The sequence below is a fragment of the Argiope bruennichi genome, chromosome 9, assembly GCF_947563725.1.
Source record: "Argiope bruennichi chromosome 9, qqArgBrue1.1, whole genome shotgun sequence".
Lineage (NCBI taxonomy): Eukaryota > Metazoa > Arthropoda > Arachnida > Araneae > Araneidae > Argiope > Argiope bruennichi.
Genome location: NC_079159.1, coordinates 98515739 through 98541354, shown reverse-complemented (window position 1 = coordinate 98541354; position 25616 = coordinate 98515739). Strand labels below are relative to the sequence as shown.

Sequence of the window (25616 nt, the reverse complement as noted above, 5' to 3'; positions counted from 1 at the left end):
AAACGAAAATCGTCATTTTAAATTTTTATGCATTCTTCTTTTATTAATTTTCGGTGTAATGCAAAGAATTTAAGAATAACAATTATTTTTTGATATTTTATTACATTTTGAAAACTTTTATTATTACACTTGAAAACTTTTTTATTAATATAATTTTTTACCGACTTACCGATAATTTTACTAAAAAAAACATAAATTGAAATACAATTTATTATTTTATTTTTCTTTAAAGTTTTTTTAGTGCTTTTAAAATAATTTGTACGATACTGAATGAAAACTATACATGAAATTAAGTTGAGTATCAAAAGGTTAAATTTAAATATGAAATTTTATAAAAATCAAATTTTGTTTGTAATGAATTTCCAAGAATTTTATTAATTACCATGAAATAACTTTAATTTTCTTCAAATTATAAATCAAATATCAAATACTTTTTTGAATTGATTCGTTTTCCACACGCACAAAGTAGTGAGGAAAAAATGAGAAGTTGAAAGCCATAGTATCTCATTACTTTCCCCATTTATAGCAATAGTGGTTCCACAATGATGTTCTACATAATTAATGATGGGGTTGATAACCATTTGAATTTTTAATGCTGCCCACCGTTACGGGATGAGAAGGTCGTCGGAAACATGTCTCCAAAGTGCAGACGCTTTTAATTGGTTGATTTGCATTATCATCTGCATTAGAATTGCAAAGTGAGCGCTTTACAATGACTTCGGGCTTTCCCTAAGGGAGACGCCAAGGATATTCTGTCTAATAATTTTTGATGGAGGTTGGCTTGATTTGTGAGCCCATGGTCTACATTATTCAGAGACAATTCAAATCTGTATTAGCACTGAAAATTTATAAAATTTGAATCTTGTACACATAAGCTCAGAAAGGTTTTGTGGCATAGAAATGGTGTAAATGAATAAAATTATGGGTTATTAATTATTTGATTTAAGGAACCTAAAACCTTTTGAAACAAATATTGTTGGAATTTTAGCTGTTATACATATTTGATGTAAAATCTAGTTTATATAAGGAGAGTAATTTTGTTCTTAATAAAATCCAATAAAAATATGTTTCTAGAAATATTTGATTTTTCGTAGCAAATCAATCTATTTTTATGCTATTTTCGAATTACTAACCAAAAATCAATATAATTAGAAAACAGGATTTTGCATAAAATCGCTCTAAATTAGCAAAAAAAAAAAAAAAAAAAAAAAAGATTGTTTCAGTTATCATAGTGAATTTATTTTCAATTCAATTTACTTAATATTTTAAAAAAATAATTCTAATCGTATGAAATTTAGAAGCCTGAAAAGTACACGATATTTTCCACCACAAATTTTCTCATAAAATTATATTATTACCCATAAATAATGAAAACTGGTTTAAGAGATGCATAATGCTTGTAAACATAGAAAAAATTTCATATTATTGCAATTAATAACATAGATCAAGTACATAATTTAAAAAAAAAAAAAACCTGTTTGGGAAAAAAAGGCAAAAAATTATATAATTTTTTTTCTAAAAGGTTTCTATTAGTTACATTTTTAAAACTTTCAAATATATACTTTACTATATAGCCGGTGAAATATTCCCTTTCTTATGAAGCTAAAAATGAAAAGATAATCAATACTTATTTATTCAATGAAACAGACCGATCCACTTTAATAGACAAATATATATGATTCATATAGGTGAAAATTCGGTTATACACAGGATAAAATCTTTTATGGAAGAAATGTTTGTTTTATGCAATCATTTATGGAAGATGTACTATATTTTTTACATGGTAAACTTTATATTTGTTTTTGTTTCTTAGCTATTAGCTGAAAGCGTTGTTCTGTGATCCTTATCTTAGACAGACGGACATTTTCCAAAAATATGTTTCTCGAACTCGGGGAAGGTCTAAACCGTGGAGACTCGTCAAAATCTCGGGTTCAAAATTTTCGACAATTACAATACTTTCTCCATACGACATATACGAGCAAGTGAAAAAAAAAATCTGGTTTGCATTGGCAAGCGTTTTTAATTTCATTAAATTAAATTAAACTGAGAGTGAAGTAAAAAGTTCACGGGTTATACATAAAAAAAGGCAAGAAAAATAATATACGAGGGATCAGATGGCAAGTCATTTGAATATTATGTTAGTACTTCAAAATTATATTGCTAATAATGCGTTGTCATACTCTCATCTGTCATATTGCATAAGAACTTGCAACGTTAATATTTATAAAATATCTGAAAATAATTCAATGACTAAAAACACTGTGTAATACCTCGTTCCTTTGCTTTTCTAGCCCAGATTTCATTTTTAAAAATGATGCTTTTCTGCGTCTGATAGAGTTTGTAGACTTCTCCCAATATCTTGCAAGTTTATTTATTCAAATAAATAAACAAACAAAAAAAAATAAGAAGAATCGACTTAAAGAAAATTCTTCGTTTCGATTGGGACTAAAGGGGGATTTAATTTTAGGTCTGATCTCTGAAACGTTCTTACCTGTAGCTCTAATTTCCTTTATTGTGACTGCGTGAATGTGGTTGATGGTCGCCACGCACTTGAGTATGACCTTTCCATTATGCAATACATCCGGTTTGAGGCGGAATCTTAGGGCGAGGCTCGTGCTCTCCAGCTGGTCCGGATACACGACCGTCTCCTGGTCAGCCAGCTCGGACTGCGCCTGAAAGAGTGAACGACATTCAGCCATTTATGTACGCACTTGACTCAACTATTGTCTTTTTTTAATTTTATAAAAACATTATACTGAATAGCGTTTTTTTTTGAAAAATATTTTATGGTAAAGAGATAGTGACGTAAGGGATATTTGATGTAAAACTGGTTATTTATGAGTGCTACATGTTACGCAAATCCTTCTATTGTCACGTAGTTACTTTAGTATGGAACTCAATGACACACACAAGAAGTAGAGCTAAACCAATTTATTAACTCAACTCTGAATTCAGAACACAGTGACTGACAGATCTTCTGCTTTTATGCTAGCAGGAAAAGTTACAAAATACTTTTCTGGAGACAGTAAGAAAAGTCCAGAACACTTGTCTGGTAAACTAAAGAAATGTCGAGTATCTTCTGGAACATGAAATAAAGGAAAACATAAAAGCAAAGAATTAAATATTTACACATACTATGAATCGCATTGTCTTTAGCGGGATTCGAACTTACGGTCTCTTTATCATGAGACCAGTGCCATGATCATTCGGCCATGGAGATTCGAGTGTCTTTCTTCAATGCGGCACTATATCCAGTGACTTCGGCCCATACACTGTTAATTCCTTTTCCAGCCTTATCCCATTTCATGAGTGAAGATGATAGTAAAAATTCCCATTAGCCGCCTTCCCCCACATCTAACTATTCCTGCCACATTTTCTCATTCACTCGAGAATTGGGCTCGAGTATCCATTCTGAATCGAACCAAACAATGAAAATAAGGATAGGTTAAATATCCAGTCTTTTATTCCAGTTTTTGACAGTTCTCGCATGGAGGATCTATTTACGCATGGATGTCTTATAAATGAATGGCTTAAAATGTAATTGATAAATTTGAATCTTTACAATTAATTAGATCCAAATGTGTTGAGATCTGTGGCTGATGATAAAGTCAGGATCTCCTAGAAAGCCAGCCGATGTGGTCTTCTTAAAAATTTCTCGCATACTCTCTAACAAAGGTCAAAATTTTGCATGACATTGGCGTACAATAGTTACGAAATATTAATCTGTGATATAAATCTTGCATTCTTACTAAATCTATCGTGTGAACTTTGGCATTTAATCTCTGAATGCAGTTAAAAGTATCCTAAAATTGAACTAGGGTTTTAGATGCTGTCTTCTCAACCTATTGAAACAAAAATTTGACACAAAATGACTCTTCTAGTTATAATATCCCATACCAAATTTTATATACTTAATTCATCAAGTTTTTTAGCTATTGTGTTTACATGTTTCTGAAGTACAGACCAGCAGACCGTTAACCCCAGGTTTGATTTGGCTCCAAGTTTGACAAATGTCTACATTATAAATACTAAATCCGTGCATCGAATTTTGTCCATCTGGCACTCTTCGTTTTGTAGTTATGGTAACTTATATTCGAATAGCCGGACAGACTTCCTTTGAATGTAGTTTTCTCAAAAGTTGACATCTACAAATATAGTATAAAGAACCTATACCTTATATCATCTGTCTAGCTTAAAGCCTTTTTTGAAATAACTTTGCCACAGACGGAAAGCCAGACAGACATTTTCTATGTTTGCATACTCAGGGAGGTGTAAAACATCGTTTCATCAAAATCTGGAGTTTTTTGACGATTACAATAGATGCAACAAATGCGATAGAACAGAAACGCACGAGTTAAATATATGAAATTTAATATCTGACCCTGGGACTAAAATTGTATCTCTTAACAAATTGTATCTCTTATTGTAAAATTGTATCTCTTATTGTATTTAAACAGTCAGATAAAAGGCTTCCCAAATACACATTCAGCTTTCTAGTATTTTATATTAATCGCATCCTAGCTTAGTTTAGTTTACATTAACCTTCCGTTGTAAAGCAGTTCTAACGCCGCGGTGGCCTGGTGGTAAGGTCTCGGCTTGTGAGCCGTAGGGTTTCAGGTTCAAGACCCGATTCCACAGAAGAACTGTCGTGTAAGGGGGTCTGTTGCACGTTAAATCAGTCATGCCAAACGTCCTCCCGCTGGTGTGGTGTGGAGAGGGTGGTGCCAGTTCAGGAGTCGTCCTCGTCATCTGACCGTGGTTCAAAATTGCGAGGTCCATCACAAAATAGCTCTAGTGTTGCTTTACAACGGGACGTTAATATAACTAAACTAAACTAAACGTAAAGCAGTTCTAGGGCTATTTTGGGACGGACCTTGGAAATTAATAACCAAAGATACATTCTAATTTCGAAATTGTTGTTCAGAAATGGCATACTGATAATATAGCACAAGTACTTTTGTTAGAGAGTAGCGTGAAATTTTCCGGAAGGCCAAACCCACTAATTTACATATAATAATTAATTATATTTGATGCCTCCTCATAAAAGCCTTCCTTATAAAAAAACTAAATAATATTTTAGAAAACTGTCCACATTTTTTTGGTAGAGTGGACTCTAATAAAATAAAATGAATATTCTGTAAATCAAAATACATTTTTGGACATACAACAAAAATCGAAACCAAAATTCATAAAAGATTATAAAAGATTTTTAAAAACCGAGAGGACAAAGGTAAAGTTTAAGTGGAAGAGAAAATAAAAAGAAATCAATTTACTGCGTACTTTAAGCTGAGGCTAGTCTGAGAGTAGCTTTAGTGTTTCTGAACTGAAAGGGTTGATTTCGTCTTCAATATATATATCTATCGTGTGTGCAGTGGACTTTTATGACTTATTTGCAGATCAGTCCAAACCTGCGTTTCTTTTGCCGACTGATTCGCTTTCTTCCTAATTTTCATATTTATATTGTATTGCATTTTGTATTCTTTCCTTAATTATCGTATTCTCAGAGTACAAAGGACCATGGTGAACTGGTGGTAAGGTCTCGGCTTCGGAACTGTAGGTTTTCAGATTCGAGACCCGATTCCACCGAAGAACCGTTATGTAAGCGGGTCTGGGGCACGTTAAATTCGTCGAGGTCAAACGTCATCAGCTGGTGTGGTGTGGAAGCTTAGAAATTGGGGTCCAGCTCAGGTGCCGTCCTGGTCATCTGACCACGGTTCAGAATTACGCAGTTTAAAAATTAAATACATTTTGTCACCGTGGTTTTATAAAATAAAAATTTCATCACTTATTTTCTTACTTTTACAGATGTTAAAGTTATGTTAAGAAAATTATTCTTTTTTATATTCAATTAGAAGTATGCTTTTCATTCTAACTTTTACTATGATAAATAACCAAAGACAAAAGATTTAAGTCTTAACTATTTTAGTCATATAGTATCTGCACTGGATGGTTCTACTTCTCGTATAAAACATATTTGATATTTCCGTTAATAAAACATGAAGTAAAACTTGCTACAAAGATTATAATATGGAAAGAAATATAAATCGGCAATCAAATCCAAAGCTATGTCAAGTAGTAACTAAAGAAAGCTAATTCTAATTAAATTTTAATACAAAAACAAAGCATAAAACTAGATGCAGAAGCTCACCAATTTAGTTTAATCAACGGATAAATAATGACAACTTGTATTTTAGAAATAAATCCAGATTTTAAAAATTCATAGATTTTTCTAAGATACGAAAAGGTTGCTTTTATTTATTTGATCTTTAGCTCATTCAATTGGAAATAAGTTTTAATGCCATTTATAATCTGGAGCATTAAAACGTTTCCATTAACAGCTGGCGCCACAGTTAAAACTTAGTTTTAATCAGTTTCCAACCCAGTTTAAATTCTTAGATGCAGAATTAAAAGCATCTTAGTACAAACGAAACAACCCGGTCATCAAAATACAGGTTCTTTTTCCTTTTATTATTGCAACTATGCAACTAATTAAATGCTTTTCGTCTTTACAATTTAATTAATAATTAGTCAGCGGCTAAAGTAGCGATCCGAAAGATGTGCAATGAAAAAATATATTTCAAACTCTAATTTCTCAATAAATTAAAGGAAGAATGGTTCTTTAATGTGAAATGTGTTCCAAAGCTAACATTAAAGAATGAACAAAATTGCCGGTTGTTTTAAATTAATGAGAGTAATGAGATTACAGAACAAAAACGTTCAAGTCGCAGGGTAAAAGACAGCAAACTGTGTTTAAATGTGGAATATAAATTTCAGCTGTTTTTAGAAAGAAATTAACTAGTTAATTCAGCAGAAATTTGCGCATCATTTCATCGTCAAGAGTAACCAGCAGTCAAGGAACAGTAAATTAATTTTTTTTTTCGGTGGAAGGGGGCATTGAGGGTGGTAGAAATTTATATTAAAATCTCTTAAAATATTTATTTATTAAGTTCCTATCCTGATTGGTAAAATATGAGTGGGTATTTCTTTAATGTTAACTTCTCTTACATTCAAAGTATACAAAAAAAACAACAAACACCCTTATATTTATTTAAAAATTCAACTTCAAAAGTTCGATAAACCTCCTGATTTTAGATGATTATTTGATAACCTCCTGATTCCTCTTTGATTACGTGGCATTATGTATATCTTTCAATCTGTGAACATGTTAATTCAGAAACATAATCAGTTACTGATATAAAATTTAGTACGTGGCCCTTCAATCAAATCTAAGATCTCTATTAAAAATTGGCAGATATCTGTCAGCAGGAAGTTTCGCTATTCATTCATCAATCATAAGCACAAAAATGGAAACAAAATTGATTTAATTAAATATATATATATATATATATATATAATGTTCCAATAAATGGATATTGTGCTTTAAAGTCATCAAAAAATTGAAATCGTCGATAAAAAGACATTTATTGACGGGAGTATTTGGGGTGGATGATGTTTATAATAATATATTTTTCTTAAAATATTTGTTTAGTAAATTTCTTTTCTGCTAGGTAAAATATGGGTGTGTATTTCCTTAATATATAATTTCTCATAAATTCAAAATATACACAGAAAAAGCAGTATAATGGTCTAAAAATTTTACTTCAAGAATTTGATAAACCTCCTGATTTTAGATCTCCTTGATTACGAGGAATTATGTCTCTTTCAATCCGTGAACCTGGTAATTCAGAAGCACAATTAGTTACTGATATAAAATTCAATAAGTGCTCTTTTAATCAAATCTACAGATCTATATAGAATATTGGTGGATATCTCTCAGTAATAATTCTTATTGTTGGTCTATCAGTGACTATATACGCACAATTTAAGAATGGAAATAGATAGAAGAAATTTATATACACATAATGTTACATATAAGAGTTCTGTAGAGTCTTCAAAGAAATTAAAGTCTTCGATAAAAAGACATTTATAGACTAAAGTATTTGGGGCGGAAAATGTTTATAATATTATATTTTTCTTAAAATTTTTGTTTAAGTTTCTGTTCTAATTAGTAAAATATGAGTGCGCATTTCTCTAATATATAACTTCTCTTATATTCAAAGCGCACATAGAATAAGCATTATATTGGTCTAAAAATTCTATTTCAAGAAATTAATTAACCTCCTGATTTATCACATTCTTGTTCAGATTTAGATTTCTTTGATTCCATGGAATGGCGTCTGTCTTTCAGTCTATGAATATAAGTAGAAAATCAGTTACTGACATAAAATTGAATAAGTAATCTTTTCATCAAGTTTGTAGATGCCTCGGAACAAGAAATCGTCTATCAATGCCGTTCTAAAAACAACTTAAGTATGGGAAAATATGAATGAAATGAAATATAAACACATAAACATATATTGTTACGATAAACATATATTGTTCTGTAGAGTCTTGAAAGAAGATGAAAGATTGAAGTCATCGATAAAATGATATTACTCCATTTAATGTTCTTACAAATACAAAGAGAAAGTACAAGTAAACTAGAAAAAGCAAAAAATTCTTAAACTTTTATGGAATAATCAAAATATACTGTTAACTGAATTTAAATACTAATTTACTTTAGAATATGAGCTTTTCAGGAATTATGATTCTTATTTTTAATTCGAAATTTTCAATCAAAATTAATATATATATATGATTTAAAAACATTTAAGTTTGAAAAACCGCACCTCAGCATGAATTTAAATATGATTTAAAAACTATCAGACGTCCAATCTCCCAAATTTTTCCAAAATTCAAAAACACTCTCTGGCCGAAACACTTCACGAACCAGATAACTTTAAAACACCATTCATATCACTCCTATATACTCTGTATCCACATATCTCCATTTCTTATGGGCTTCCTTAAAACCATCTCAAATGCTCCATATTCCCCATTTTTTTAAACGAAAAAAAAAAAAAACCTTCATAACATCTCATATTTCTTGGAAAAGGATAAAAACATCTTACACTGTCATACTTCAGGAACTTTTATTCTTTTCAAAAGTTTCGCCTGGACGGGGTTTTAGAAGGGTGGATGCAGTGGTAATGGTTATCCATGCCCTTTCATACAGCAGACTATATGAAAAATTTAGGGTATGTCTTGCCTCTTTTCAATTTCGGTTGCGTAATCCACAAATAAACACAGGTTTCGCTTACAGTTATATACGGTTGCATTTATTGTGCTGGCTGTGGTTGGTACTTTTTTTTTGTATGTTTATCATCTTTAAAAGGTTTCTCAACTTTCTTTGAGATACGAGTATATAAAGTCATATTTCATTTTATGAAATTTTACTCGTGGGTTTGTTTGAATAGAAGATATGTCTACTCTATAGAAATGCGAGAGAGTTTGGAAGATATGGAGTTAGTGGGAAATGGGAACTCCTTTGACGTGCAACGGAATTCCAGTAATAGATTTCCCCTTTTAGGGATAAATATCATGATGGCGTAACTAGTCGAAGCAGTAAGTATGTTATAAATGCATCCAGTGGAAGTAAGATATGACTTAATTCATTTTTGCCGAAATCAACAGAGCTTGGATTAAATTTTTACCAAATATTTTATTTACATACAAAATGACGTTTGGAGACTAAATTTACTTTTTTTATCCAGTGAAATTTCTTTCAAAAAAGGAATATCTGAAACAACTGTAGAAGTAATGACTTCCTGCAGTGTCATAGTCATGCATTGTTAGCGGAGACCAAATAAAATGTTTTAAGAAGCAAGTCTTTTAACTTAGAGATTTCATATTTTCTCAAAGATAAAGTATTGTAATCCTTAAACAATTCGATCTCGAGATTTTGATGAATCTCCAAGTTTTAGACATACCTGAGTCCGGAAAACGCATTTTTGGAATTATATATGTTTGTTGGTGAGCACGATAAACCAAAATGCTCTACACTAGTTCTAAATTTGGTGCATGGTCTATATATAAATTTATGGATTTTAATCAAGTTGTAAACGAAATCTATTCAAATGTCCATTCAAAAGCCATATAGATAAAATTTTATACACAGGTTTAGTATATAGACTATAGGAACGAATAAATGTTGAAGCAAAACATATCAAGGAGTTGACATATGTTGGTTTATGCTTTATTGTGGACTAGTTAAAAAACGATGTACTTAAAAATATAAGCATATACAAAAAATATACAACTAACATCAATACAATTTAATTACAAAAGCATGCAACTAACCTAAAAATAATTTAAATCATCCGTTGATAATGGTTGTCATGTCAGCAATCGGAACACAATGCGCATGCGTGAATTTTCAACGCCAGTTACGGTAACGCAAATGCGTGAATTTTTCTACGCGAGTTGGGGTAACGCTATGCAGATTAGAAATTTTTAATTTCCTTTATTCGGTGTTATTTTAATTCAAAAGTACTTCAGAATGAATCTGAAACATGGATTCATTAACAATGTTTAATTTTAAATGCATCAAACATTAAGAAAATAAACAGAATTGTTTGAAATAATCGGCCGAAAAATGTTAACCCTAGCTTCATTAATGTTGGGAAAAAAAACTCAAGCCTTACTCATTTGGCGTTGGGGAAAATGAAAAGATTCTTTTGGCGGGAAAGTTAGTTTTTGATTAATAATTAAAATTCTAATTAAAAATTCAAAAAATGGACCCCAGGTGCACATTCCCGACCTCTAAGGTATACATGTACCAAATTTGGTAGCTATAGGTCAAATGGTCTTTTCTGTAGAGCGCCAACACACACACACACACATTGAGCTTTATTTATGAGTATAGATATAAAGATAATAACTAAAACATGGATCATCTTTGGTAAATAAAGTTTGGATACATTTTTAATATCTTAAATATAAATTTTCCGATCAAATCTTGAAGCTGATCAGTCAAAGAGGCGATTGTTTATTGGTCAGTATTTTTGTATGTATGAAACGAGATAACAACAACAAAAAAAAAGCAATGGCTTTAAGAAATGAAAATGTTTTATGAATTTAGGACTACAGTTATAAATCTAACAAATTTCGATCGCAAAAGACGCTTTCAAGCTATATAGATTAGGGTTTCTATATAAAGCTAGTGATCCCTTAACTCTCATATCCAGAAATCTGAAAAGAATAAATAAAATCTGAATGCTTTTGGTATCCATGGACTTTTATAGGATAGTATGCGAGAAAATTTCAGGGAAACTACTTTCTCAGATTTTTTTCTTCTAAATCACAATGCAATGACGAAAAGTCAATCCAATTATTGTGAATTTTTGTTCTATAAGTATAAAAAGATTATGCATTTTCCTATCTAAAAGTTAATTTATTTAACTCTTAAATTGGCAAATTATGTATAGCTATGAAAATAAAATTGAGGTATTAATAATAAGAAGTATATGCATATAGTTATAGTCGCTTAAAAATCTTATCTGCTTAGAATCTTATTAACCAGTTGAGATGGAAAGACGTGGCATACACGTCGAGATGCGTTTGTCCGAGAATCGTCAACGACGTGTTACACACATCAGCAAGAAATTGTCAAAAGTAAAATTATGATCGCGATTCGTCGACTGAGATTGTTTACAGGAGCTCATCTTTGGACGAAATTTAATTTATTTAGAAGATATAAATCTCTTTTCCGATTCCTGTAAGGTATCGGATACTTTTTGTGGCCTCGATGCGTGTTGCAGTGGATTGTTTTAGCAAGTGCACCAGTGAGTTTCTTGTCACCTCAAGTGGTTAATACAATAATGTCAATTTCAGCGTTTCTGTATATTTATTTCTCATAAGGATTTTCGTATTTTGGAAAAAAACAAACAAACATAAAATTGTTCAACTTTTAAAACCAAGCAAAATTAAATGAAAGCAGTATCTTTTCTTTATACCATTTAAAACAATTTCCAAGATAAAAATGACTCAACGTATCATCTAACCTCCTTAAAAACAGAAATTCTCATTTTCTTAAAAAAAAAAAAAATCCAGAGATGCTTTATAAGGAAATAAACAAGCTAAATTAGATCGTATTTTTCGCACGTTGACTTAAACCACACCATCGGGTCGTTCCAAAATTCCAATTCATAGGGCCCAAAGAACATATCCTAAGGTTATTATAGTGGTATCCTTAAATGCACTGAAAACAAGATATAAAATAACCTGGGTATGAAAGAGACAGGAAACATGCTCGAAATATTCCCTTTAAAATATTCCGGGGACTATTTTTTTCTTACTTCAAAGGTTTTTCTGATATGAAAAGAGGATATATTTAATGTTTAAAGCAAGGTTTTATTTTCAAGTACAGTGGAAAGATATTACCTTCTATCCGAGAACGTTACTTATATTCATGACCTTTTTTTAGTGTTTGTATCATATAAAGAAAGTCTTTTAAAAGCAGTGCAATGTGAATCCAGAAAAAAATTCCAGGGATTTTTATAATCTTTTTTTCTTCTTCTGCTTCTGGTTAAATAGTACAGGAACTGAAGGTCAGTTCTCCGAGGTCTTGAAATTTTTGTTACAATTTTTTTTCGGAAGAAGGAGAGAGGGGGTTGAAATTATAGAAGCGTGAAGAATTCATGGCGGTATGGTAAGAGAAGAGATATATAAAAAATTTAATTTGTGTTCCGTTGGAGGATTTTTTGGTGCTTCTGAAAAGAATTTTTGGAATTATATAAAAGTAATGGACAGTAAAATGATGCTAAATCAATAAACTTATATCCGATAAATCTATGCATATATATAATATTTCAATGATCAGATTCTAGAAAGTGATGAATAGAATATTGTACTTATGCAGATTGTTCAGAATATTTATACATTAAAAGAATCAGTGTTGAAATATACGCATGTTTTATTAGGAATTTTATAGAAGTATGTCTATATTAATGTTTTCTGCGTGCTTGTTAATGGTTTTTAAGTCAGGAAAGTTGATATAGAGCTATTAGACATCGCACGCATATAATTTGGAGGGTGAAAATGTGTATCTTCGAGCCATTTTCTTAAAATCTTTTTTTAAAATTTAAGTGAAATCTTGACGTTTTTCAGCAATAAATTCTGATTTTCACATATTCTTAAAATAAAATAATTTAACTTTCCAACGACAGAAGTTTTTTTTTTCTATTCTATAATCCTTTTTATGTAAACATTGTATTTTATTCGCTTTGTAATTGGTAGATAGCGAGACACATGACATTGAAGGGTGTTTTGTAAGTATTATTTGAAATATTTAATGAAAATCATTATTATTACGTTGTAGTATAATAATGTATCGTCAAGTTTATTTCTACTATTCTTGACGATGAACTTATGACAAAAAGGGAAAGTAAAGCTTTAATTAATACCAAATTAACAGCAAATGAGTTTAAAAGAATACTATTTGTTAATTCGACTTTTAGACAACCCGTTTGTGGCAACATTAATGCCAGCAGTTTATTTACCTTTTACATGTAACATAACTTTTTTGACTTTCGGGTAGCATTCGTCTGAATACCTCAGCAATACACGTGTTAATCGTGCTTTCTTTTTTAAAATAGTAAACGGGCGCCCAGCGATAGTTCTCGATTTGTGGTCGGAAAGATTGAGCGTTACAGTTTGTGTGTTGAGATGTTTAAATGTTATAATAACTACTGTTCATATACACGTATTGCTACTGATTCAAAAAATGGTGTGGATAGGCCATTTATTTTGAAAAGGTGCCATTTCAGTAAGACTAGTTATCACCATGACCAACAGTCACAAGGTCAGAGTTCTAGCAAAGATTAATGTGCAATATTTATATGGTTTGTTGTACTGTCCAGAGTGGAATCTAGAAGTGGAATTAGAATTCTGACTAAGTAGACAGCAATAAAAATATTTCTTTTAGAGATGCTCTAAGTCAATAAAAATTAAGTAACATGAAATGTTATATTAGTATCTTTTAACAATAAAAAAATTTTTTTTTTGTTATTTTTTTAAAATTTTTGAATTTTGTTATTTTTGCTGAAAAAGTTAAAGTTATAATGAGATTTTTTCTAAATTTTAACCAATGATAAAATCTTTCTTATTTGGAAATGAGCCTTTTTTTTTCAGGGCACTTTTAAAACAGTGTGTTTCCATTTACATTTATTGTCTAGAGAGGAAGAATCAATCCCTTAGGAAACCCCATTAATTTGAGGACATGAACAATTCAAGAGAAACATCGGGGTTGGAGGGCGAGGCCCTCTAGTTACTTATATTTATATTTTTGTCTTCTTAATAAATTTTAAAATATTTAAATTGCATTGTACACATTTCAAATTATTGAAGTGAAAAAACAAATAATTTTCTTTGTTACTACTAATTCTTCTAATACATGAATTTTATTCTAGTTTTTTTCCATTGCTGATGTTCAAGATATGAAGATTCGGCTTATTTTCCCCTGTTGGATAGGTTTCAATATAAGGTAAGCTTAAAAAAAACATGAACGTTTGTTATATTCACAATTAAGATTTAACTTCAGGTAACGACAAATAATTTCATTTTTAAACATAACCATTTTTAGAAATCGATAATATTAATACTTTTTTCGAGATACATTTAAATGCATAAAGATATACGCTGAAGAGTTTGTTGTTGCTGTTGTTTTTTATGGCACTTGCCATGGACAAGCCCGAGGTTACGAAGACAGCGATTTTAAGCAGGTGTGGGAGCATCTCTTGTTTCTATAGTAGCGCCAACTAGGGCCAAGAGTACGACTTTGCTACCCACGCATCACTCATTCGCTTGCACAACCCCTTTTTACAGGAGGGCACATTCACACATCTCGCAGATAGAACAACGGAAGAACAACCATGCCCAAACCGGGACTCGAACCCAACACGCCCAGATCACGGGGAAGACGAGCTACCCCCATGCCAGGACGCCGGCGAAGAGTTTGTGAAATAGCAAAATGAACAAAGCCGTAAAAATTTCTAAAATAGCATGAAATAAATATCCAGTAAAATTTAAAAATGTTTTGCCGAGAAAGCCTTTAATACAAAGTTGCACAAAATATTTAATTGAAATTCATAGTAGCTATAAAGCTCTGTGAACCGTTTGTGAGTTGAATAATGTATATGTATTTATAGAAGTTTCAATTATTTTAACTTTAAACTTTTCTAGACATTATCTACCTTAAAATATTCTGAAAAAATAGAGTAACAGAGGATACTATTTCAATCAAGACAGCAGTTGTTGTTTTCATGTTTTGTACGAGGTTGACAATATTCTGAATACATATTTTGAAGTTGATTTTGAAATCAAAAAGTATTTGATGAAGAAATTCAGTTCCTTGAGAAATATACGTTCTTTTTTACTTCCTCAAGCACAAAATATTTTTTTAAAAATAAAATTACTGTGATCAGTTTTTAAAACCTCGGATTCGATTTTTTTTAATCTCTAAGTTTCTTGCCTGTAAGTCCAAAAAGATGATTGTTTCCTTGGAATTTTTTCTATTTGATTATGAATAGATAATTTAACGAATCGTTGGACACGAAAAGAAATCAAAGCAGACTTAATATATGCAAAGTATAGAAAAACTAGATAGATAAAATTTACTGTACAGTTTTAATAAGTAGATTCGTATGATATGAATTAAATTCCTCAATGATTTGATTGTCTGTTATTTTGTACATTAAATGTGCCCTTGCTTTTATACGTGATAACTTAAAACCGCAACTATTTCGATGAATGAAATGAGGCTAAAATTGTAGTTCTGCGTCAGATTTTTTGTTTTAATCGATCAAAAAAAAAGATTATATGCCCAAAATTCATATCCGCTTTTTTCCTACTCTACTAAGTAGCATAAACTTCTTATATGCAGGACTCTGAAACATCCAAATTGCACAGATTCTTATTTTACGACCTTGGCCAAGGCCTATAATTTTTTATAGGGGAAGATATAACTTTTTATAGGGATAAGATCTTTAATCAGCACTATGTGTGCAAGCTCATTAGAGAACCACTGTTTCTGGTTTTACTAAGCAAAACTTTATTTGTTTATTTATTAAAACTTTATCAACTTTTAAACTAATCAAGACTTTATTTGATAACTTTATGCAACATTTTTAAGCAATACGAAGACAATTATCAAGTGTCCTTCTCAAACATGAATTGTAAGCATTAAAGGTTAAGCCGATCTAGCACATTAGATTGCAGCACAGTTTTGGTTCAAGATAATATTCTTAAATAACTAGCAGAAGCACTGACGAAGAATTATTGGAAGTTTTCTAGTATTATCATTTGCCGGATTAGAGATATTCTCCCTTTATCAAGAATAATTTAATTAAATTTTTAAGATAATTGACTTTGTGAGTGGTTTACCTTTTTAAAACGAGAGTGAAATTCTAATCAGATTGTATTTTTGTTAAAAGTTCTTACTATTTATTGTCTACATTCTCTTTGTTTTTGAGTTTAGAAAAAAATAATATATTTCTTTTTCTTAATTTTTATAATTTTTCTTTTTTTAATTTATGTGTAAAAAATATAAATGTTGAACAACGTAAGTTTCAAAATAAAATTCAAATACTGCTTTTAATTTTTCAATATCAAATGAGTAACATTTTATAAAATAGAATAATGTCAAACACTTTCCCCTTTTTACTATATAGTTGCGATTACGTAGTGTTTTTGCTTTTTTTCTTTTACTATGTACATCGGCTTTTGGCGCCAATTTAACCCATTACAAAATTGGACATCTTAAAACCAATCTAATATCTATATACCTATATGTTTTAAAATTATGCTTACAGAAAAATCGGGCATAATTTAAAAGTATTCAAGTATTTATGTCCCCTTCAAAATGACGCTCACATTGCGTAACGCATGTATATAATAGATAAGACAGCATTTGGTATAATAAAAGCCCAAAGCATGGTTTAGTCTTTATGGTTCTATATAATTTTAGTACATATAACCTATTATAAATATGGAATATTGCAAGTAATCTGCATCTATAAAAGCCTGCAAAAGCAAGAACATTACATTTCAGGAATCTTTGGTATTCTCATATGCTAGATATGAAAATTTCTCTTTTGAGAATAAAAGCTGTCTGCTTTCTAAATACAGGCTACTTATTCTCGATTCATAGCCAGAAAGAATACATTACATCTGGATTATTACCATATACGTCTGTCTGGGATTTTGTGTAGATGGTTTTATCTCCATTTTGGATATTCTTTCGTTGTAGTATTTCAGGCTGATTTAGTATCATACATTTATCTCTGCAATTATTGTCATTTCCTACAATTATTATTTCTAACGTTTTTCAATGATTATGAAATTTTTAAAAAAATAGTGAGATAAATCTTAGTGAGTATAGATGAGATTTCAAACATTCTTTTTAGATAAGAATTTCTTTTTCTAATAATAGGTAAGATATTGGAACCGTTTTACAAGTCATTCCAAGACAAGAACCAACTTCTTTTCGACAGACTGCAGATTTACCAATTTTTAATCTATCATCATTGTAAACCAATATATCGATCACACAGGTGATGGCACAATTGAAAAGAAAACCATTTACATGGTTATTGTGGATTTAATTAATATCTTTACTCGTATATCACCGAATAGGTATAGGAGGGAAGATATTATTTAGTGCTATTCCAATTTGATAAGTCTATAAAAGAAAAAGAAGAAAAAAAGAGTTAAATTCGAACTTTTAACCTGAAATATTGCGGTATAATAATATTTTATTTTCATTTTACATGTAAAACGATATAAGTTTCAAAATATTACATTTTACATTGGCCAATTTCAGTGATAAACAACATACAATATTGCATAAATATTCTGACTGTCGCTTCTATGTGTAACGAATTCTGCAAAATGAATGTCAGTATAAAATCTTTATTATATTAAAATCTCCTGTTGCAATGACTCCAATACCCATAAAGAAAAGATTAAAATGCTTTCAGAATTTCCTTGATAGAGCATATTGTTACGAAATTTCCGGGATTCGTTTGGATAGTGGGGGTTATATGGTGTGAAGAACGCTCAATCATCAGGCGGCAGTAGAAAATAAAACAACGACGTTTATTTACACGAAGACACACAGGACAGCACGAAGACGACAACTATATACAGCACAGAAGACGATTATCTTCAGCCGAGACGTGCAGCATAAACAGCAGCATACAACAGACTCTACTGCAGACAGTAGCACACAGCTTAGTTCAGCACTAACTTCACTCCGTCGCTGCTCTGCTTATTTCTGGAAGGCCAGTTCTTTACCGTCGGTTCCGACTACGATGATCCTGGCAGCCGCGGCCGCCTCCTTTTATAGGTCTCAGGGGGCGGGGCTAGAAGCCTCTCAACCAATCAGGAACGTTCGAGGCGTATCTCGGTTCCTACTGGACGAATCGGGAAAATTCTCGATGTTTTGGGTATAATCTATTTTGGCGCCAAAGTCGCCAAGTTTGTCGCCAAGCTCCGGGATCTCCGACGCGACACACGGACTCCGTCAAATACAGATGACTGTAAAACATTCTTTCCGATGGTGGAACCAAGTACGCTGGGAAGCAGCATTACAGATTCGTAACAATATTATCAAAAATTTATGTTTGAATATAATATTATTTTGAGCCAAATCTACGATTATTAGTCTGTATTTCTAATTACTTGAATGAATGGTGTGTTTTGCAAGTTAGCTTCGAAAAGCAGCAGAGAAAATCGCATGTTTTTAAAATTCTATTCATGCATTTCCATGTGTTTTAAAATTTAATACAATTCTGGTGATAAAATCATTACAATAAATTTCATTTATATAAGTTATTGTGCTTCTAATACATTAATTTTGGATTTGCATCAATACGAACAGTAAAATCAGACTATGACACCAAATATACTCAAATATAGAAAGCAAAACAAATCTTCTACTTTTTGAAGAGTTTTATTTAAAAAATTGATGCACGGTTTCTATTTTAATAATATAACTATTATACAAATTTCCTTGAATTAATTCGTGGCGTTTTTGAATTATAGTGTAAATATATTTACTGAGAGACAAATTTCCTTTAGATAGATTTCGCCAAAAGTGTGATAAAGTTTGCACTTTTGGTATAAAGACTACAAAATGAATTTAATTAGTCCAATTCCTTTTTTTTTTACTTTCTTGTATTCGAGATATGCAAAGGGAGAGTATTGCAATAGTTGAAATATTCAAATTCGATATTTCGGTGAATTCTTGTTTCAGACAACTTTAAGCCCGAAAAACGATTTTTTTTTTATTTATGTCTCTGTCTACGAGCAAGGTAAATTTTAAAAAAAAATGAGCTGGACGGATGCAATTTGGAATATATTTTTATACCAAATTTATATATTTCCATCAAATTTTGGACTAAATTCATTCAGAGGAAATTTATCTGTCCGTCTGTCAGAGTGCAAATAAACACAACTACAAAACGAAAAGCTCTAGATGGATAAAATTTGATTAATAGATTTAATATCTAAAGTGTAGATACTTTTCAAATTTGGAATCAAATCCGTCAATGGGTTTGTCGGTCTATACTTTCATAAACGTATGTATGGGATAACTAAAAAAACGCAGCGACTTAAGTATTTGAAATTTTTTTCATCTTATATTCTAGCTAAAATTGAAGTACTGAATCAAATCTTAGTTTCAGTTTGTTGGAAAAAAGGATTCAAATTACACATTCGATATTCTAAGACTTCTGCTTTAAATACATCACAGCAATTAATCGCCTGAGACTGTACGCTAGTATGCTGATTGTAATTATTGTTCGCCATTGACATACGATTAATAACACACAAGTAAAGTAGAGAGAATAATATAGTTGTAGGAATACCATTATGTTGGGAAAGAAATAGTTTCAAAAATGATTTTTCATATTCAAAATAACTAAAATGCAGAGACTCATCAAAAACTCGAGTTAAAATTTTTGAGTAACATTAATTTCTCTTGGCATACTTCAGGAACAGTATAATTATATTCAAATTATGTTTTGTTTTGAAAATATTTGATATTTTTGAAAAAAATACATAAAATGATATCATGTTATAAAATGATCAATAAAAGCATTTCTGTAAAAAAATAAGACTGAAGAAAAAAAGTAAGAAACAGATGGCTGCTATAACCTCTTATTTACATATTTATGTATAGTATTTCATTGTAATTTAAAATCCGAACTATATTATAATGCTTCAAATAAGACAATTTTGTTCCTTCCAACTTAAAGAGGAATTTCAAATTTATTCTAAAAGAAACGAAGTTGTTTCAATTTGTAAAAATAAAACACAGAACACAAACTTTCTGCGATATATAATGTTAACTGATATATATAGAGTGAAACTAAACTGTCAGGAGTATCAAACATATTTTTGGTACCGAGTGGTGAACGTAAAATTTCCAAATCCAAGAAATGGCGAACAGGGCAGCTAATGGGTTAAATTTTATGTCTACTTTATTCATGGTAGTGCCCAAATTAAGTATTTATATGATAACAGAAGAATATAAAAATCTTTAATTTAGTTTTCTTAGTCTCTTATTCCATGTAACCTATTCTCTAAGCATTCTTTAGTGAAAGTTAGAGACCTCACTACCATAAGTCAATGAGGAATTTTTTTAAGGATCTCTAAGGATCGGAGAAGCTATTGCTTCACCATTAATTCTCTCCGCTTCTTTGGCGGGAAAAAAAGAAGTGTTAGGGCAGATTCGAAATTAATCACACGAATTCTTCCTGAATATCCTCAAGTGATAAATATCACGTGACTACACACTTTGCTTTCGCAACCGCAAAGGCAGTGAAAAAGAACCTCGAAGATCTAATAGCCCAACCGCTAGGAAGAAGAAGAAAGTGCATTTTTTGGTCCTTGCTGTAGAATAAAAGAAATGCTCATTCCCCATTTTTTTCCCATGTTCGTCTTTCTTAGACGGATTTCTTTTTCCTTTCATAAGAGGACAAAGTAATACAATCCAAATGGCCCAGTTGAGGTAATTTCGCTACCATGGTAAGAAAAAAAATGATGTATGCGTCTTTTTGACTGTTTCCACCAACCATTTGTATGCCTTTTGCGCCCCCTTTTGTCATGTCAGCCCCTTCAAAAGGGGTTACAAAAAATGATTCCCAGCATCATTCCTCATTCCTATTCACAGTTCCAACAAGAGTTCTTCCATCCAAAGAACATTTTTTTTGGGAGAATTGTAATTTATTTCACTTTATAATGGGCGATGTAATAAATGATACCAAACCGTGACGTTTCCTTCTTCCAGCCGAAGCAAAGGGAATAGGAGGGCAAAAATAACGAATGTGGGGCAAAAATAACGAATGTAAAGGAAAAATAAAGAATGCAAAGCAAAAATAAAGAATGAATATACTTAATGGTTTCTTTTCGTCAACTGCAAAACTATGTCGACCCGCGTTAGTCTGGCGGGACCTGCGGCAGCAGCATTTGCAATGGAAACGGAAACAAGTCCTTTGTACTTCTCTTCCCGACGTAGCTGGATGTGATAAATGGTATGTTGTGTAACTTATACATTGTTTGTGAAATCGTCTCTTGAGAAGAATATAAAAGGCAGAGGAAGAAAAAAGTGGAAGGAATGACGTGGAACAGCATTCATAAATGTCAATTGAAGGAGGAAATCTTATGGTTTTCATCAGTCAAGACCTTTGACAGCAAGAAAGAGTAATAAGAAAATCATGAAACATGACGGCTTATGAAGATTAATAAAGGAGGAATGCATTCCTCCTTTGGATTTGAAGTATATATTAATTATTATTTTTTCTTCTCCGGCTTTTCTTAGCGAATTCTTTTTACGGTCGAATTGGCAACATTGGCTTGTTTCCTGAAATTCCTGAAATAAACCGCCAGATTTTAAAGAGGACATAGGATCATTAAGACATAATATATTAAATTCATATAATGCCATTTTAATGATATGTTATTGAGTTCCATGGAACCATAAACATGCTATTATTGTTGAATTCATTAATTATCACGAAATGTTTAGTTATTTATGTTTTTGATTCAGAGCCTTTTATCTTTAATAATTGATTCTAAAAGGGTAGTGAACTGATTCTGTTAAAATACCCTTCATGTTATTGACGACATATTTTGGCAAGATAATTTCGAGATGTAAACAAGCATTAAAATAATTAGGTAACAACTGCTTTAAATAATGTTTCGTTTCAAACTTCTGTAACTTATTTAGTACATATGTTACACATTTGATAATAGAAGGTTATTTTCTGAACCATGTGTATATTTTTAACATATATTAGCAGGCAACTAATTTAAATAAAAAAGCTGTTGATTTTTTTTGTAGTATAGTTACTTTCAAAATAATATATTTAATTTTCTAAGAAATAATTTTTAAATTAAAAAAACAACATTGTATTTAAATTGTGTCACCGTTTCAATTTCAAAAGTGATACTTCAAATTGAGCCGCAAATTAAAACAAAACTGTTTTTTTTACATTCAAATTTAAGCATGCATATTAGGTATAATCCCAAGAATGAAATAATATATATTACAACATCTTTGTTTTCTCATATACGAAACAAAATCCAGTAATCTTTTATTTTTACTCTGTATTTTTTCAATTCTTACTATTAGCTCTCTCTCTCTCTCTCAAATTTTCAATCGTTAATAAAATACATTTTATTCATCCACTCAAGTTCAAATACAGTTTTTTAAACTTGTAGTGGAGGGCACTTGATATTAATACAATTTTTTCAAATATTAATTAATTAAATTTGTCCAGTAATTTCTATTTGGTCGCCAAACTCTCCAAATACATCGCCTTGTCGCCAAATAGTCGCCAAGTTTGTCACCAATTTTGCAATTATTTAATAAAAAGTAACAAAAAAAATTGTTGACCTAAGTAGGAATTGATTAAAAAAATTCTGTTTCATATATTACTTGTTAATTGACACTTAATACTCTTTTATCAATTTTTTTTTTGCCTTGCCTTAGTACGGTTTTATACAAATCCTATTCATAAAGACTACTATTTATTATAATTGTTTTGGGTCTATATCAATTGAAGAAACTTGATCACTTGATCAAGTTTGCAAATTAAGTTTTCATTTTTAAGGAATTAAAATCATCAAATGTTCGTTTTTCTTAAATTAATGAAGAGAAAATTTTAATCTTCATACTGTCGACCACGGTCTCCAGAAGAAAAATGTTACTTAGCTGTCACATTGTCAAGTGTACAAGTTTACATTTAATCGTTCGAGTTTCTTAAAACTGACAAAACAGTACAGAAATAAAAAGTTCTACTTACAGAGAATCCTGAATTTTGCTAAAAGCCTTTATTGTTATTGAATCACATACATTGTTATTCAGAAATGAAAGTTGAATTGACAGTTGTTTTCGAAACATCTCTATGCGATGATTTATACTTCATTAATCATAATGGAAAAATCATACAATTTATCATGATTTAAATGATAAAGCACTAGATGTGAATCTATCCGATTTTAGACTGATGACATTATTATACTGTAAAGATTGTGGTGAAGCTTATGAGCCAGCTAACAGCTACGGGACATGAGTATTACTTTTGTCTTGTGGTCTTGTTACTCGACTGCGAACCACAAGGTTCCAGATTCTATTCTCGCGCATAACAATCCGCTACAAGATCATTCGAATCAACCATGATTTGTATAATCTTTTTGAATTGGCGGCTAAAAATATAAACATATTTTTGAAGAGAGTTTGAATTATATTTCTCTCACACGGAGGATAAAGGCCAGAACAGAAATTTCCAAGAATATTTACTTCTAAACAATTTTTAAAAATTCAAATAATGCATTTTAACATAATGAGTTAAGCATCAAACTGGCTGATATTTTTTTCACCACCTCTCAGTTCTGCGCTAATTTGTGAAACATACATAGCTTGTGGTCGTGCAATGAATGCCTCTATGAAGCTAAAGCACAACACGCGTGCAGAGTATAATTGTTGGTTTATTAGATATTCGTTTCAGTATCCCAAAACTTCCACTTTCGACGGTTCTACCTCGGTCAGGAGTAAAAGGCGGAAGGATCAGCATATTTCCGGTATTTTTCCTCATTCTTTGAGCTTGACTTTCGCCCCATTAGATACTTTTTCATTCAGTTTTTTCTTACCCACTTGTATATGAGTATCGTGCCGTTTCTGATTGTACTATTTTAACTCAAATTTCGTATTGATTGCTTATACGGCTAATTCATGCGGCAAAAAACTTTCATGTGTGACACGAAGTACATTTTACTTTGCTAATTTCAAAGTGTTATCAAATGTGTAAAAAAAAAAAAAATAAATAAATAAATGTTTAAACATAAAAAATATTATCATTATGTAAAAAAAAAGTGAATCTTTCATTCAATCATCATAATTTAATGTGTAGGCATTTTATAGAAAGTAAAAATGGCTCAAAAGTATTTTATTTTAAATTACAATATTTTCTTGAAAATATTAGGAGCTATCCACAGTTTTTAAGCCTCCTTAATTCTTATATATTCCAACTTCTACCTATTGTTAAATGTAAACATGTCCTCCCATCTTGGGGCCTCGGTGGCCTGGTAGTAAGGTCTCGTTCTTTGGGACTGATGGGTTCGAGGTTTGAGACCCGATTCCACAGATGAACCGTTGTGTAAGCGGGCTTGGTGCACGGTAAATCCGTCGGAACCAAACGTCCTCCCATTGGTATGGTGTGGAAGTTTGGAGAGAGGGTTCCAGCTCAGGTGCCATCCTCGTCATCTGCCTACGTTTAAAAATTACGAGGTCCGTCCCAAAATATTGTTGAGGTCCTATTTTTGCTTTAAACTTATACGTTAATATAACGATACTAAACTCTCCTTCCATCTTTCCCCACATCCGTATTTCGACAAATAAACGCATCCTGATGCATGTGCAAAAGCATAGAGGGTATTCGAATTCGGGGACGAACAGTAGCTGTGTTCACAAATGCGGAGCAATTGTCAAATGTTCTGAAACAATTTAGGTGTAATCATATACATCTTGGTTATCCGTGATAAAAAGCATATAGCGAAAGATTTTTCAAGAATTATAAGTAATAAGGCACTAGAATCTGTCATGTTTCTAAGCTCTGCAGTAGTGAATCGTGCAAATCAACCTAGATTCGTAAAAACTTTTGCGAATAGAATGCTGAAAAAGCAAACAGCAAACAAATTATAAAAGAAATTATATATCATACTACATAAAATCAGACGGATGAGGTCCGAATTGAGATTTTACTTCAAAATGATTTACAAAAGTTCAAAACAACTGTTTTAATGTAGAGAATTAATCATAAAACAGCCTGATATTTTTATCACCTGCTAGCTTTGCGCTGCTTTCTGAAATAAATTTAACACGCAGTTGTGAGAATTTAAAGGCTGGAATAATATTCTACGCACGCAGGTACACGAAATCCCGATAAAGTTAAATATTTATGTTTCAATCTTATTTATTTACATTTTCATTTGATTTTTATTCTTTCTTCCTTTTCCTAATTTCACCCTCTTTTGCGTCCGTTGCATGATTTCTTCACTTCATGGGCATACGGAAAAATATTCGGCTACAAATAATTTTTGAATCTTCTCTTTTCTCTCCCCCCCCTTCTTATTCTGTTACGTGTCACGGTAGCAAAAGAATGAGGATGGAATGACTAAGTTTAATTAATGGCAAGAGGAATGGTAATTCATATATTTATATGGAGATTTTTGCA

General features: G+C 31.1%; 1 protein-coding gene across 2 annotated transcripts in view; it reads right to left on the bottom strand.

The window, feature by feature from the left end:
- The window catches only part of LOC129983636 (uncharacterized), an 876385-nt gene that overhangs the window by 7022 nt on the left and 843747 nt on the right, over window positions 1-25616 (bottom strand). For both annotated transcript variants that reach the window (XM_056093174.1, XM_056093175.1), the window contains one exon: window positions 2492-2672. In XM_056093174.1, coding sequence (XP_055949149.1) covers window positions 2492-2672 — 181 coding nt within the window. The remainder of the gene's footprint in view (window positions 1-2491; window positions 2673-25616) is intronic.